Consider the following 16,494-nt stretch of genomic DNA (forward strand, 5'->3'; position numbering starts at 1 on the left):
TCCTTAACCTCTCCAACCAGATGATATATTTTTATTTTAGTCTTCCTAATGCCAGACACCTTTACAGTACAGTATTTAGTTTGAGGGGTGACTTTTTGAACTCAAGGGAATAAATTAGACCTAAACAATACCAGATATTCCAAGGCTGATTAAAACTGACTAGAGGTAGCAAGAACAAACCACTAGACCAAAAGTGATCAAGAATAAAGCAACACTGTGCCTAAAATTTGATCACGACCTTTTACTGATCTGAACCATAATCGAATCACTTCTTCCCATCTCCACAAAGTATAATCTAAATATAATCAGGCAACTGTGGGATAAAGCTGTGTCCTGGCCTTGTATTCTTATTGGGTAAGGAAGCTCCATAACACCTCTTCCTTAGCAACTTACTTTTGGATATGGCTGGTTAATATATTTCTGTACAATATTCATGAAGAGTATGGTGATACTGGAAGGATTTATGCAACACAGAAGAGGACAGTAAGGTGTAATAAGTAAAATAAACTGCTTAGCAAAAGGTGTTGGGGAGTTTCCTCAGCCGACAAGAATATGGGCAGAGAAGTTTGACTCTGACCCCTCCGTGCACTACATATGTGCCAATTTTGATCAAAATTGGATCAGGCATTCATGAAATATTTTGTTAACACACTGACACACATGTAGATACATGCAGAGAAATGGATACGATCACAATAGCTACACCTTCAGCGCTGCCAATAAATGACATCTTTTGGTTGACGATATTAAAAGAGAAAGATGCAAAAGGCAAAACTCAGTGAGAAAAAAAAATACATGAGCCCATGAGTCAGAAAAAGAGGTCCACCAGGTGGTGACCTGGGTAACTGGGAACTGCATAAACTAACCTTACAGACATATCCCTCTAACAACTCAAGATTTTCTGCAAAGAATACAAGACATGAAGAATTGACACTATTCGTCTCTTGTCCTTCCTGCAAAAATTAATCATGTTTACATGATAATTTTCATCAAAGATTGTTTGGCAGGACAGAAAAGGAGAGGAAAGTGCTTGATCTGTCCATGTCTCTTTTCTTCTGGAAAAGCAAATCACAGTTTCTGCATGCAGTAGATGAATCTAGCTCATCATCATCATCCTCAATTCTTTTCCCAACTAAAACTAAGGTAAGGCAGGATTCAAGAGGGGGAGGGGGAGGGAATCAGAAACCAAATTAACAGCATGCTTAGTAAAATAGACCACACTTCCTTTCACTCACCAATCAAGCCCCCTGAAACCTGATTCCACCTCAAGGATGTAACCTTCATATTTATGACTCCTTAATATTCATCTGATAACAGGCACTCCGATCAGCAAAATACTGTGAGAAGAAAAGCAAAAAGGGAAGGAAGTAAACAAAGCATTGGTGAAAAGAGGTGAGCTTGTTCCAGATGAGTTTCGCTTACCATTTTTTCAGGGGAAGTGAAGAAGCGATAGGCGAAACTAGTCGGGAAGAAACTCAGCCCTATTCTTTTCCAACTCCTTCTCTTACATGCCAAAACAGACTAAACTTCAAGTGGCTACAAGGGTTTGGTGCACTTCTTCCTTGATGATTTATTTGTTATGCTTTAATACTCTCTTGCATGTTATTTATCACTTTAATACTGAAGTAGTCTGCATGAACAATATATAAGAGGATAGTGAGGTGTGAGGTGCAGAATAAACTGTTGGGGAAGATGTGCTATGAAAACTATAAAACCATATACATCCATCCATCATCCAATCCTATGCTGCCCTATGAGGGGCATAGGAGCTCAGGGCAAGGCAAGTTGGTCCTGACATTTAAGATGAGAGTGACTAGGCTCACTCATCCCTGAGTGGCATTATGTGAGCAATAAATCCCAACCATTCCTTGCACATAAACCTGCACAGGCTCAATCCAACTGGAGCACTTTAATTACCCACTAAACCACCAGGTGCCATAATTTGGTTATATGGTTGCCACCTAGCATGGAAATGGTTTCCTGGTGTACAGGAAACCATTTGGCTTGTCACTCAGTGTAGAGTCACCCAAAGGCAGAAGGAAGAGAAAAGAGTGAAGGAAAGAAAGACAGAAGATATACAAGATATACAACATATAAAAAACCATTCAGTTCTGGTGTCAGTAGAAGAGGTATGCCAAGGGATAGCGAATGACAAAAGCCAGGATTGATGACAAAACCTGTATTGCCAAAAGGATGTGAACCAGTGACCTTTCATGTCTTGGTCCCATCCAGATGAGAGTCAAGTTGATCAGAGTGAGGTTATTGATGAAGAGCTTTCCTGAGCCCTGCCGGAGTTGCACAAGCTTCAGACGGTTCAATATCCTTAGCACAGCCAGCATCCACCACCGTATCTCCTTTTCATCAATCTCTGCCTCACTCGCTTCTAATCTGTCCAGTTTGTCATCATACCTAGAAGAAATTCATTACCATTATCTCTGTCCTACTTTTCACTGTAGCTATAGTCCAAGACACAAAGATGAGAGAAAAGTACGATACTGGTAGACAGACGAGAAGGATTGAACAGTTGTTGTTAATATTACTGTGATCCGAAGCTCACATAGATATGAACTTGATGGACTGCAGATTACCTGCTACTTCGGTCAAGTGTTCCCAGAGATCTTTTGTTGAAGTTGTCTTGAAAGACTGTCCATGCTGTAAGAGTGGGGTGTGTGAGGTGAGTACAGTAAGTGTTACGTGGTTTGAGGGGCAATAATAATACAGGACTTCCCCACTTACAACTTCTGGGATGCTTGCAGTTATAAAATTTTGCTGTTGTTGTTTTGACCCCAGGCTTAACTAGACATAAACCTGATGGGCTGGAGGCTGAAAAAGACTTCAAATTAAAGGGGTTAAACAGAGATTCCATTAACTCTTTCACTACAGGAGGTCTTCCCTACGCTGAATAAACCCATCTCGAGGCAGCAAGAGGAAATGGTAAGAAAAAAAGGAGAGAGAAGAAAATGGCTCCATCAGACCGAAGGAATTAAAGTTATTTAAACGACTACTCAACCCACCTGGGCAAGCGATGTCTTGGGCAAGGCACAAGTCTGAACAGCTGTGGAAGTGAGTACAGAAAGTTGAAGATCTGTGGCATGAAGAAGAGAAGTACTGTCTTGCTGAAGTGTCCAATGATGGCCACCACTGCAAATGTCATCCCAGCAAAGTAGGTAAATGTATCCCCCACAAACACCTTGGCTGGGTACCTGAAGGTGGAAGTTTATAAAATCATTCAAACATCCATCATCTTCATCTACATCCATCTTCCTCTTCTCACCACATTTACACATTTCTTTTTTACCTCCTTACCATATTAAATATCCATCATCACTGTGTCCCCCTTTTCCACATAAAACTATCTTTGCTCCTACAATTAACTGTAAGAGTAAATGATAGAACAGTATGAAGGAATCTATTACCATACCTGTTCTTGATGTAGAACAATGACAGAGAAATGGTAGTGAGAGGTAACAGGTGACACAGCCAGACATATCATACTATACTCTGTTCACTTTAACTTGGCATAAAATTGTCATCTCTCCAACTTTAATGCAGAGCTGTAACATTAGATTAACACTAAAAAAAAAACACTAGCCACAAGGAAATGGTATGGGGATGATGTAGAACTTTAGTATTGTCTTATTCTCTCACTGAATTATGGGATATAAACTGCAAAAGGACAAACATCTATGCCTAGTTAAGGCAGATGAACTTAACTTACCATACTAACAAGAATAAGAAAAGTAATACAGTGGGATAGACTGGTACATATTACAGTAGTGCAGAGTGATGGAGACTAGTATACTGAACCTGCTGTAAAGTGTCAGTCACGTGGCAAAGAAGGTAAAAGGTGACACCTACCTTACTTTCTACCATACTAACACAAGGAGAATAAGAAAAGCAGTGTGACTGACTTTTTTTTTTTTTTTTTTTTTTTTTTTTTTTTTTTAATGTGCTCGACTCTGGGCATGGTGAACTAAGTGAATTTTTCTCTTTGAAAGTTGGTTTGAAACAGGGATGTGTCATGTCTCCATGGTTGTTCAATCTGTACATGGATGGGGTAATAAAAGAGGTACAAGGTAGGGTAGTGGATGTTGGAGTGGCCCTGGTGAGAGGATAGTGTTTGGAAACTCCCTGTACTGTTGTTTGCAGATGATACTGTGTTGTTGAGTGAAGACGAAGGGGAGCTGCAAGGCTTGGTGGATGAGTTTGAGAGAGTGTGTAAGAAACGGAATCTAATGGTGAATGTACTGTCGAGAAGAGTAAAGTGATGGTCTTTGAGAGAGGTGAAGTTAGTGAATGTACAGGGAGGCTTGATGGTGAGGAATTGGAAAATGTGAGTACGTTTAAGTACTTGGGTAGTGTGATGAGTAAGGATGGAGGTTTGGAGGGTGAAGTGCTTGAAAGGGTACAGCAGGGAAGAAAAGTTGCTGGTTCTTTGAAAGCAGTGATAAGAAACAGGGAAGTGAGCATGGAAGTGAAAAAGTTACTATCTATCTATCTATCTATAGCCCGACGCCCTAATCCCGCAAAGGGTGGCTGCAGACAAAACGCCTCCAAGTCACTCTGTCACCCACCATTTGACTCCCCTCCCCCCAACTCACCCCCCCCTCCCTCATATACCTCTCAACTCCATCCCTCCACCTCATCCTCGGTCTACCCCTCCCTCTCCCTCCCTCCACCTCACCTACATACACCCTCTTAGTCAGTCTTTCATTCTCCATCCTCTCCACATGTCCAAACCACCTCAGTGTATTTCTCCTAATCTTTTCAACCACATCCACATCTACCCCACAACGTTCCTTCACTTCTTCATTCGTCAACCTGTTCCTCCATGTCACTCCACATGCTCCTCTCAAGTAACTCATTTCCACTGCTCTCACTCTTGACTTGTTCCCCTCTTGCAAGGTCCACGCCTCGCTTCCATACGTCAGGGTAGGGATCACAATACTACATGACATTATTGTGATACCAACTCTAACATACGGAAGTGAAGCTTGGACATTGTTGGAAGGACACAAGTCACGAGTGAGAGCAGTGGAAATGAGTTATTTAAGAGGAGCCTGTGGAGTCACGTGGAGAGACAGACTGACGAATGAGGATATAAAGGAGCATTGTGGTGTGGATGTGGATGTGATAGGAAGCGTTATGAGGAACACACTCAGGTGGTTTGGCCATGTGGAGAGGATGGAGGGTGAAAGACTGACGAAGAGAGTGTATGTGAGTGAGGTGGAGGGGGGAAGAGGGATAGGGAGGCCGAGGATGAGATGGAGGGATGGGGTGGAGAGGTATGTGAGAGAGGGGGGTGTGAGTTGGGAGCAGGGCAGTGAAATGGCGGGGGACAGGGCGACTTGGAGGCGATTTGTTTGTGGCCACCCCAAACGGGATTGAGGCGTCTGGCAATAGATAGATAGATAGATAGATAGACTCTGGGCATAGGCTTCTCAGCCTGCTCCCAATGCCCAGTAGTCCTCCTACATGTCGTACACCTCTACATGTCACCACTTCGGTGCTAACACCCACCGTCCATATTGAATACATGCTAGGGCTGTCTCATACAGGACTGGTGTATTGGTATACTGTACCTGTTGTAGTAGAACAGTGCTAATGATGTAGCAGTGAAAGGTAACAGGTGACATAGTGAGAAGCAGTGTTGTGCAGCCTGATACCCATTCAATTCAAAAATATTGAATGCTGCCACTGATGCCCCAACCACCACTGCCTGCCCACTCTCCAGTCCATTAATGCCAGCATAGATGTTGATAGTATTGGTGCAAAACACAGCCAGCATTGCTATGTATAGGTAATACAACACACCTGAAGGAGTAAATGTACGAGTATTAAACCTCTCATGATTGTGACATCTCTGATATTCGATTCCAGCTAATGCCAGATGATTTTATTCAGGTGAGTGAGTCACTGGTGACTAAAAAGTGTTCCTACTGTCACCTTTAACCCCTAGAATCAAATTTTTTAAATTCTGTATTTCATTCTCGTGATCACCGGATGAATTTATACATCTTAGAGAAGACTTTTTGAACTTCTTGAGTTAGATACAACTGTCATCAACCCCTTAGCTACTAAAGGTTTGTCCTAAGCTGGATAAAATCATATGCATTAAATCGTATAATTCGTATCATATTGTTTATTGTCAACTAAGGATGCTTTCTAGCAACTTTTCCTTAATTTATTTTCTGCTCTGCACTTTCATATTCTCCCGTACATCACTTACATTTCTTTAATCTTGATAAAGATTGTATAGGTAATTTACAAGAACATATTAATATACTAAGATATATACAGAAATAAACTGATAAGAGTGAGATGCTTTGAAGCTTCCCTAATTCTTCATGCTGTGAACCCAGGAACCAAGTTCTTGTTGGTTATGCAGGCTCCTTACAACCTCATCCTGTTATTTCTGTTAGTTTGGTACATTCACAGGATTTTGTATGCTATCTATACAGTATCTGTTACTTAAAAGTGAGTGATCAATGCTTGCAAGCAACGTTTACTCTCAGTTAAGTCTGAAAATGAGCAGCCTAACCTGGCCCAACCCTACTGTCACACTAAGCAGAAGTTAATAACACAAACACGACCTAAGTTTACCGAGTACTCTATAGCCTATGAATGACAACTATGACCCACCAATACTGAGTAGAGTACTGTACACATGTATTGTATATACGGTATCCTATGAGTCACCAATACTGTACTGGGTAAAGTATATCATATCAGTGACAACTATAACCCACCAACACTTAAAACCCCATCAGCAAGTAATGTCACTGACTCATCAATATTGCGTGAAAATTGTGAACCATAAATGTAACTCACCAATATTAAGTGTCAGTCCTATCCATGGTCTGATAAACTTTGGCATGACGACTGTGGTGGAGCCCAGGTTGACGTAGTAAACCATCAGTAGTGGCAGTGAGGCCAGGGTTGGCATCAACAGCTTATACCTGCACAACAACCATTATCATCATGATTCAGCACATCATTCTTACCATAACTTTTAAGCATTTATGACAGAAAAATCCCTGCTCTTCCTCTCTCCCTTCTGTCCACTCACCTCCACTTCAAATTCAGCACATCATCAGCAAATCCCAGTAGCAGCATACAGCATATACACAGGAGGGAAGTGAGGTACTCTGAGAAGGCTGCATGTGGGAAGGCAGCAGAAGGCTGGAGGAAATGCTCACCAAATGCCACCCCGAGAAACAGGAACATACACATGAGGAACACGCATCCACTCACCAGACCCATTGACTCTGGCCTGTGGAGGAGCGTGGGTTAGTTGTTAATGTCTGAGAAAGAGGGACGTGTAGCATAATAAACAAATAAAGTACAAATTCACACACACAAGTAGAGAATAACACCATCCTTACACTCTTGTAGCTTTGTCTGATTTGCAGAGGTCACGGCCAAACAATCCTGCCTGTATGAACATTGCGGACATATGTGGGATTGTTCGAACCACCACCACTGCTCCCACCACAGACATTACAAAGCTGAAGGCTAGAGGCAACACCATTCCTGCAAGACAAAAGCCAAATTAGGCACTGTGTACATCATCATCATCAGCATTATCATCATCATCATGGGTGGCTACTATCAACCCTGGGAGTGAAAAATGGCTACAAGCTTGGTAATTAGCCACACAATCATCGCTCTTTGGCAGGAAGCAATAAGCTGCATGATCCTTCTCTAGTGACAGTGCATGAGCCATAGTTGGGACTCACATGGGTACAAATCCTAAATACATCTCAATTTTTTTGTTCCCGACAGTTTCCTGCAACTATTGGGAAGTAATTACCTGGTTTTGGGACTTGGTTTAACTTCCAGTCCATAGAAAACATCAGTTGTACTACAGTCAACTCCAATATGGGGATTCCTTAAGGTGGAATATAATGTCACTTCCATGAACGTATGTTAGGTATTACCCACCCATAAGCCAAGAAACCATTTACAGCGCTGGGTGGTAACCATATAACCAAACCATACATGCTCTCTACATGTCAACAAGTGGATTGGTGGAGGGTTGGTGCCCCTCCCTGTAAAACACCTAACCCAGTGTCAAATGGCCACCCTTTACGGGATTATGGTGTCTGGCAATAGATAGATAGATAGACAGATGTGTTAACAAGTGGGTTGGTGGATAGTTAGTGCCCCTCCCTGTAAAACAATTAGGTAACTCAGAGACAAATGGTCACCCTTTAGAGGATTATGGCATCTGGCTACAGATATTGTAGATATATAGATGTTAGATATGAGAAAGAAGAGACCTTATAGACGTTTAAAATTCTAACTCAGAATTAACAATGGAGCTTTCTTTTTTTTTTCTTAACTAAATGGCATATGACAAACTAGGAGACAAAAGAAGCACACTGCATATGGCAAGATGCATATAAAATACAAGGCACTGGCTACACCCCACATTATTACTATATGTCTTGAAATTTTGACAACTTAGACACACTACAAATGACAAGGAGCATTTGCACAGACAGCCCTAGAACAGTCCTCTTGAGAACCTGGTGGAAACCAATTAAAACGCAAACTTGACAGATTTTGGAAATATACTGTATGGGATATGAGTAGAATACTAGCATGAAACCAGTATTAATTAACCTAAATCCATTATACTGTAAATGTATTATTACAACATCCCTCCCACCATATAATGAATCTCATGTCTTTTTAAATAACCTTTTAAAATGCAATTACTGTAAAATATTTAATCTTAGCCCACTCCCGAACTAACCTGGGCATTGTCTGGCACTAGCCATTATATGTCCTCTCAATAATATCATTAAACTGCGAAACGTTACTGCTGTCATTAAGTTCCACTCCTTAAGTTTCAATCAAGCTTAACAAATTCAAGTGTATTAGCCAAATATTTGTATATAAGCTGGATTTCGCCTAATGAGAATGTATACAGCACAACAGTACCTATAGGGTTGTAGAGACATAAAAAATAATAAATAAGGTACTGTATACTTAATGTGCTAATTAGTTACCGAGGTCATTAGCAACGGTGGCCACCGCTGCTGACATCTCCTCTATCACCATGGTCACCGTATACATCACGTCGATTCGGCATACAGCAGTCCTTCATCCACATTGATCCTAAATCTAATAGATATTTGTCATCAAGGTCTGCATAAAGGGTAATTATTACACTTATTTCATCGGACTGTTACAGGGCTAAAGTTTTGTTTACAAAATTACGCCCCGGGCAAAATTAGGGGATTAATAATTCTTTCATCTTTTCTGTTTTATTATCATACTGGCACATTATATTGATATATCAAATTCATTATCATTTATAACAGGTTTTCAACAATGTTATGAACTAATTATTGAATTACCATAATCAACCAAATTAAAGAAAAATTTGTATTTTTTCTTAACTACTAATTTTATCCGATATTTCTGTGCATAAAAAGGCAGTCTAATAAAAGCTTTTAAAAAATGCTTTGATCTCATTGCCTCCTCTTGAAACTTGGCGCCAAGAAGGGCGTCTGGGATTGGTCAACGTGGAGGAGATAGCTGAGTACACCGCCACCCGACGTGCACCTCGCTTACATAGTTTGGTGTCACGCTTTTCAATTCATCAAGTTATTCGCTAATATGTCAGGACGTGCCGGAGGTGGTGAGTGTCTGTGTGTAGTGTTTGTGCTGTGTCCTGCCTATCATGGTGTGAATTGGATCAATGCGGTGTTAGATAATAATAGCCTCAGTGTGCCCTTCATGGCGCCAGGTTCAAAGGGAACTACCCCTTTGTTACTTTTATGGATATTAATGTCTGTATAGTGTGATGGTGTCTAGGATAATCACAGATTACAACTCTAAGCTGTTGGTCCAATTTTCATTACCTTTTGTAACGAAAAATATATAATTATAGGATTTGTGTTACTATTCAGTAATAACAGCACATACAATCCAAATTCTTCATTATTTGCTAAAATTAGATTACGTAGCTAATTAGAGAAGAGGAGTTGTACTCATGAATCGCCAAAGGAGCACATCATAATTTTGTAGGACGTAAAAAGGGCCGGTCTATTGGAATTACCAGTCGTGGAAGTTTCCATTTTTTCTAGATCATTTTGTTTGGCCATGATGCAATGGTTAGTTATAGTTGTTATATTAGTCCCTTGCATATATTGTTAATTATTTGGGTTAGATGTGGAGCCATGTTTATGAACATTGTACACAGTATAACAAACCTAATAAAATTGAAAGCCTCATACTGCACTGTAGGCCACTGCAGTCCTAACCTTGGTGAGGGGATTGCAGTAGTTTACTTCGGCTCAGAATGGAATACTGGAAATTTAATATTGGGAATTTAGAATATGTAATTTATGGTTGATCATTCTAAAAAATTTATACACATTTGTTGCATATGAGTAGAAATTTTTCAGCTGTAGTTTTCCATCGTGCAGATGAAAATGAAAAGGTAAAAATAGACCTTTTTTAAAAGCATCTCATATGCTTAATTAACTAGTATAGAAGTTGTAGTTATGACCATTGGCTTTGCCAAAGTGTGAACCCGGGTTAAGTTGCCCTTCTCTTGCAGTCAACCATCCTCCTTTTGGGAGATAGGGAAGTACTTTAGGTGAGGGGCTACCACATTGATTGCATCCCATCCAGCACCAGTGTGGAGGTAGCAGGAATGAATTTGTATAATGCACCACCAGGTTCAGGGGATTAAGCTGACTCAGTGTTTATCTCAATATAAAGTCCCTCCCTTTGTTCAGGACTGTTAACCCCTTTCTCTTCACATGTCTTTCATTAGTGTACCAATTGTCTGGCTCTAAAACCTTTAACTTGCACTTTTTTATTTCTAGAGTTTATTCAGCTTGGGGAGGCTTATTAGAGATAAACGGGATTGTGGTGTTTGACTGTAGATAAATAGATAATTATTTCCAGCTGTCCCGTTACTTTAACCCATCGGTAGTTGTAGATAGTAATTCTAGCTAGTTTAATTGACTTTTCCAAAACGTGGGGAATGCGGTGGCTGAATCGGTAGAGAGGCGGCCTGCTGTCCTAACGGACCCAGGATCGAATCCTGACTGGGGCAGGGAACAGTTTAAGGATTTGAATTTCCTAAAAGCAGTCTTTCCTGATCTACCAGATGACCCGCCGACATGTCGTAAAAATACCCCCGCTAATACCAGTACACCAGTCCTGTATGAGACACCCCTAGCATGTATTCAGCATGGATGGTGGGTGTTAGCACCAAAGTGGTGACATGTGGAGATGTAGGAGGACTACCGGGCCTTGGGATAGGTCACTGCCCCCAAGAAATAGGCCCTGAAGCCTTTGCCCAGAGTCGGATACATTTAAAAAAAAAAAAAAGTTAAATAGGTTTTGATGTTAAGTATTCAGGAAGTTAAAAATGCAAAGTATGGTCAAGTACCAGTATATCTGACATCCAGCCTAGTGTTAAAATCAAGTTGTGGATTAGTTCCCCCTCCCCCCCCCACCCCTTGTGAGTGTGTTTTTTTCACAAGTACCACACTGCATCCTTAGGTGGGAAAAATGATGGTGGTGACAAAAATTTGAGAATCCATTGTAGAGTAGATATGTCTGACCTCACTTCATTCTTCCAGGTAAGACTAAGGCCAAGGCCAAGTCTCGATCTAGTCGTGCCGGACTACAGTTCCCAGTAGGCCGCATCCACAGGCTGCTGAGGAAGGGCAATTATGCTGAGCGTGTGGGGGCCGGAGCACCTGTCTACCTGGCGGCTGTCATGGAGTACCTGGCGGCTGAGGTCTTGGAACTGGCTGGTCAGTATTCTTTAACCCTTTCCAACCTGTAACAGCTCATTGTTTTTTTATATTATTCATTATTATTGTTGCTAGTATTATTGCTATTATTATTAATAACAGTAAGTGATACCATATTCCACACAAGGGAAACATTGAACTGGAGAGGTTAGATATAGCTTTAGCTAACAATATTTCTTCTTTCAAGGTTCCTTTTACTGCCATACCATTGTCTTCAGCTGCATGGTTGCATTTCTCAAGGTGGTCCAGAAAGTGTTACACTATGGGCAAGACTGTAAAAAATGTTTTTGTGACTCACCTTTCATATATACTCACAGTACATGCTTACACATAAGTGATGCCACGGATCTTAAGAAATTGGATTGGAGTCAGCCATGGTACAACTCGTTTTCAATGGGTTGAGAAGTAAACTAAGTGCCAGAACTGGCCAATTACTTCCCAGTATATACTGAAAGCTATTGGGGAAAAAGAAATGTAAGGTATAAAATTCGTAACAAGTTAGTCTCAGCTTGGACTTGTGGCAGTTTACCTGTTGCTGAATGTTTCCTGCCTGAAGGTGATGATTATGGCTAGTTACCAAGCACTTAGCCACACTTCACTCACTTTAGTACCTCCCAGGTTTGATTGTGGCCAAAACTGGATATACCCATTAATACAGAGTACCTTAAATATGTGGAAAGACCTGTGTGGCCCCAGGCTTCTACACCATGATAGAGCAGTAAAGAAATCTGTTTGATGAATGGAACACCACTCCTAAGTGACTTAGAACAGTGGTTACTGGTAATTGGTACCAATTGCACTCATGTAATAGAAAATGGTTGTATGGAACATAATCAAATGTATCAGTGTGTAAGAATAGCAAAAAAATATCTATGATCAGATTTGAAAATGCTAAATGACATGACTGTGTAATACATCAAGGAAACCTTTGATGTGTCAGGCCTATCAGCATAGCCTTGATGAACAAAAGTAATTTTTTAAGTTCCCTGCAGATATCTGTTGAGGGAAGGATCATGATAGCGATAGGGCTTTACTTTGTGATTTCATGTACTGTGTTATCTAGTTTAGGATTGTGGAATGACTTCACAGTTCTGTGATGCAGTTAAGTTGCACAGTGTAATAAATGCCCAGTTTGTGGTAGCTACTTAAATGTTTGCCTGAACTGAAGAGGACATGTCTTGTATTAATTGGTCATTTACCTTGCCCAGCTTTTCATTGTTAGGCACTGTGCATTTCAGTCAAAAAGGTTTATTTTATATTGTTATAGTTACAAGTAACCATCTTGATTTAGAGTTTGTGAGGTATGTAGAACCTTAACCGGCCTGTATATTCTTTAACCAAAAATAAAAAATGTTTTGTGACGTTTGGCTACGTGCATCAGTATTAGAGTTCCTTGTACTTCAGGTAATGCAGCAAGAGATAACAAGAAGACTAGGATCATTCCTAGGCATGTCCAGCTGGCTGTGAGGAATGATGAAGAGCTTAACAAACTTCTAAGTGGAGTAACCATTGCCCAGGTGAGTCACTGATTTGGACGTAAAGTGCCACATCATCATCATGAATGGTGACACAGAAAAATGGGTTAACATTAGAATATGATGCTAGTCATGCAGAAGTGCCATGAAAATGTTTAGAGCCACCAGTCTTAATGCAATGTGTCCAGACATCTCAAAATGAACAGGTCTAGAATTTGGCTTTTTTATTATTTATATTTAAAAGACTGTAAATGAAAGGGTAAGGAAGGCAGAGGTGATAATGGCTGGACATGATAAATGAATGTGAGAGTGTGAATAATGATTTTTGAGGAAACAAATGAATTGATGAAGTACAGAAGTTGGTAGGTGGAGTATGTGTGGATGATGGACAGGTGTGTGATCTGTCAGAGTATGAACATGTTGACAGTTATCTGTAGAATGAAGCCAAGAATTTTGAAGACATATATTAGTGAGTGAGTGGATATGTGTTCATTTTGCTGTGTACACTTAATAGTTTTATTTGTGTGCTTTCCTGTTCCTGCTTCTGGACTCTGTTCACTCCTTGAATTGTTGAGAAATAAGATACAAGATGTCCCAGAATATTCAGTAAGAAAGTATCACTAATTTTCAATGTCTTTGTGCTATGTGATAATGAATTAATGCATATATTCAATATTGTTTTCTTACAGGGAGGTGTCTTACCTAATATTCAAGCAGTTTTGCTGCCAAAGAAGACTGGTGACAGTAAGAAACCCTCACTGGGATCTCAGTCTCAAGAGTATTAGACTTATCCTCTCACTACTGAATTTTGTCCTCCATTGATACTCATGGCCCTTTTGTCCAGCCCATACTTCCCATTTTTATCATTGTTATTAAGGATAGTTCATAATTACCACTGAAGCCTATGAGTAAATTACTATACTCAATACTTTTTTGGAAGTAATTGTAGTTATTATTAAATTTCCATAATTACTGATGCCTTTGAATAAAGTAAATACAGTATACCGTACTGTTTGCAGGAATATATGTAGCTCTGGCCAGGGCAAACTGGATCACATAACGACAAACTTTTATAACTTAGACTTTGATGTGTGTAAGTTACATTAAATAACCATTCCTTTCCATGTTAATGTTGTTTTGTATTCTGGTTCATGCAACACCCTGGGGTTTAGTTGGACAACCCACCAGGGCAGACATGGATCAGTACCTTAATTTGTTGTTAAATACTGCTGTTACACTACTTACAGTTTATCAAGTTTCATTCAGATTACATTTAGCAGATTTGTTTGCCTACTGAGATCCCTTGAAGTAATCTTGCTTATAAATTGCCAGTAAAACATAATGATGATCCATGAATGGAAGTTACCTTAGATTGTATGACTACCTTGTTAAATTTTCATTCTTTTTCTCATTGGTTATCTTAGGATTCACAAATAATTTGAGGGTTATAAAAGGGAAACATAAGCACACTCACTAATAAATGCAAGTGTGCGTGCAGTATTACAAAGTACAGGTTAAACAGTAAACAAATAATAGGAGATTATTGTGTCGGTCCAAGTCCACTCCATTGAGGTGTAAACACACCAGGGCAAACCTGAATCAACAGTGTTTGTGCACCATTACTGCCAATGTTCTTGGCATTTTTTTTACGTTCCACATTGAGACACTGATAGATAATCACTAAAATTAACATTTTTGACCAGTATAAAGTCCACAGGAAGAATCTGCCAAAGCTAGGTTTTCCATAAACAGACTTTGCTGCCATGTTTACTTTTCCTGGATTTTATGCACTTTACTCAACATTCTCATGTTAAAACCAATAACACCAATGTCATACTAGTATACAGTACACAAATGATTACTCTTGGTGACATAACCCAAATCCTGCAAAAATTACATAGGTGTTATTCATGATTAAAATTTTAGGCCTGGTCCATTCAATGTGATTTGATGTGCCCCGGCCGGCACTACATGTAATCTATATTAGATGCCAGGTTTCAGCCTGTGATGCCTGGCTTCAGATAAGTTGTTTTGCTAATTTGTTTAATTCATTCCATGGTATGTATGTATGTATGTATACTCAGAAACTAGATTTAAGTTTTCTTTATACTCAGAGTATTTTTTGATTAAATAAATGATTAGCAACATGAATGTTATTTTGCACAAAAATTTAGAATTGTGTTGACTGGTGAACTGGAAAACTACTATAATGGCATAGAATATGAGGTATTGAAGAGCATTGCTGTACTGTATGTTGAAATTTAAGTTCATGTGGCCCCAGCTTCATTTTGACATGAATCTAGTGGACTGCCTGAAACTATATTCTTGAGCTTCTTGTCCATCTAGGATGAAGATAATGACATGATTTTGTGAGTGAAGCATTCATTCAGTTTTGTGTAACCCATTGCTCTGATGAGAGTAGGTTTGACTTAGAGGTGGCCTGCTACTTCCTGATTTCTGGAGTGTTGTAAAGTTGTTGCCAGGTTGTCAGCATATAACTATTGGTAGAGGAGGATTGAAGTTTGTAGGTTGTGGAGGAAATATCAAAAAGCGACAAGAGGACAGATTAAGTTCTACAGAAAGTTTGCAATGGTGAGATTAATTAAAGAAGAGAGAGGAGGAATACACTTGCAAGGGAGAGGGTATAGTAGTATGTGCAGACAGTACCCACGAAGTGGTTTTGACTTAGCCATCCCCTATTTGGAGATTCTGTAGAGGAAGGCTTTGAAGGTGATAAATGTACTACTGGTGTAGCTTACAATAATAAAAATCTTGAAATTTTTAAAAGTATACCTAACACCTAAGGTGTATGAGCAATGCTTTGTTTTGGGGGCTCCCCTGGGTATAAAGTTCAAAAAAGGTCAAATCCAGAAATAACTATTTATAGGATTCATCAGTATAGTGGTTGAGCTCTGACCAGAGGAAGGTGGCATACCACAGTTGGTGCTGCTGCCCTGGCTGTACAGTGTATGCCTAGTGTGTTGAAGGGGTGCAGAGGGCAGGAAGTAGGCCAAGGGTAATGTGACTGCCATACCAGACTTGCAATGATTACACATATCCCATACCAGAGTTTTGTGCTATGGAATGCATGGACCAGGGGATGGATGCTTTGCAAATTCAGCAACTGCATAATTGCATGCTGTGCACAAGTTCATTCACAAACAAGAAATAACTGAAGAACAAAGTTGTTGGTGCAAGAATATTGAAAACCTCATGATCACAAGGAACTA

General features: G+C 39.9%; 2 protein-coding genes across 2 annotated transcripts; one reads left to right on the forward strand and one right to left on the reverse strand.

Moving 5' to 3' along the window:
- Positions 1-2,058: 2,058 nt before the first annotated feature.
- Alg7 (Alg7 dolichyl-phosphate N-acetylglucosaminephosphotransferase) lies at positions 2,059-9,088 on the reverse strand. Its single transcript, XM_080283098.1, has 7 exons — positions 9,018-9,088; positions 7,386-7,533; positions 7,070-7,273; positions 6,832-6,959; positions 5,583-5,814; positions 3,015-3,203; positions 2,059-2,409 (listed from the first exon to the last, which is right to left on the reverse strand). The coding sequence occupies exons 1-7, from the start codon at positions 9,082-9,084 to the stop codon at positions 2,118-2,120; spliced, it is 1,260 nt and encodes a 419-aa protein (XP_080139224.1). The 5' UTR covers positions 9,085-9,088; the 3' UTR covers positions 2,059-2,117.
- Positions 9,089-9,536: 448 nt separating this feature from the next.
- Positions 9,537-14,894, forward strand: LOC145413416 (histone H2A-like). The gene is made up of 4 exons (XM_080283105.1): positions 9,537-9,652; positions 11,613-11,789; positions 13,194-13,306; positions 13,954-14,894. Exons 1-4 carry the CDS (start codon positions 9,631-9,633, stop codon positions 14,047-14,049), a joined length of 408 nt encoding a protein of 135 aa, XP_080139231.1. The 5' UTR covers positions 9,537-9,630; the 3' UTR covers positions 14,050-14,894.
- The last annotated feature ends 1,600 nt before the right edge of the window (positions 14,895-16,494 follow it).

The sequence above is a fragment of the Coenobita brevimanus genome, chromosome 12, assembly GCF_032717465.1.
Source record: "Coenobita brevimanus isolate Jiangsu-jjx chromosome 12, ASM3271746v2, whole genome shotgun sequence".
Classification (NCBI taxonomy): domain Eukaryota; kingdom Metazoa; phylum Arthropoda; class Malacostraca; order Decapoda; family Coenobitidae; genus Coenobita; species Coenobita brevimanus.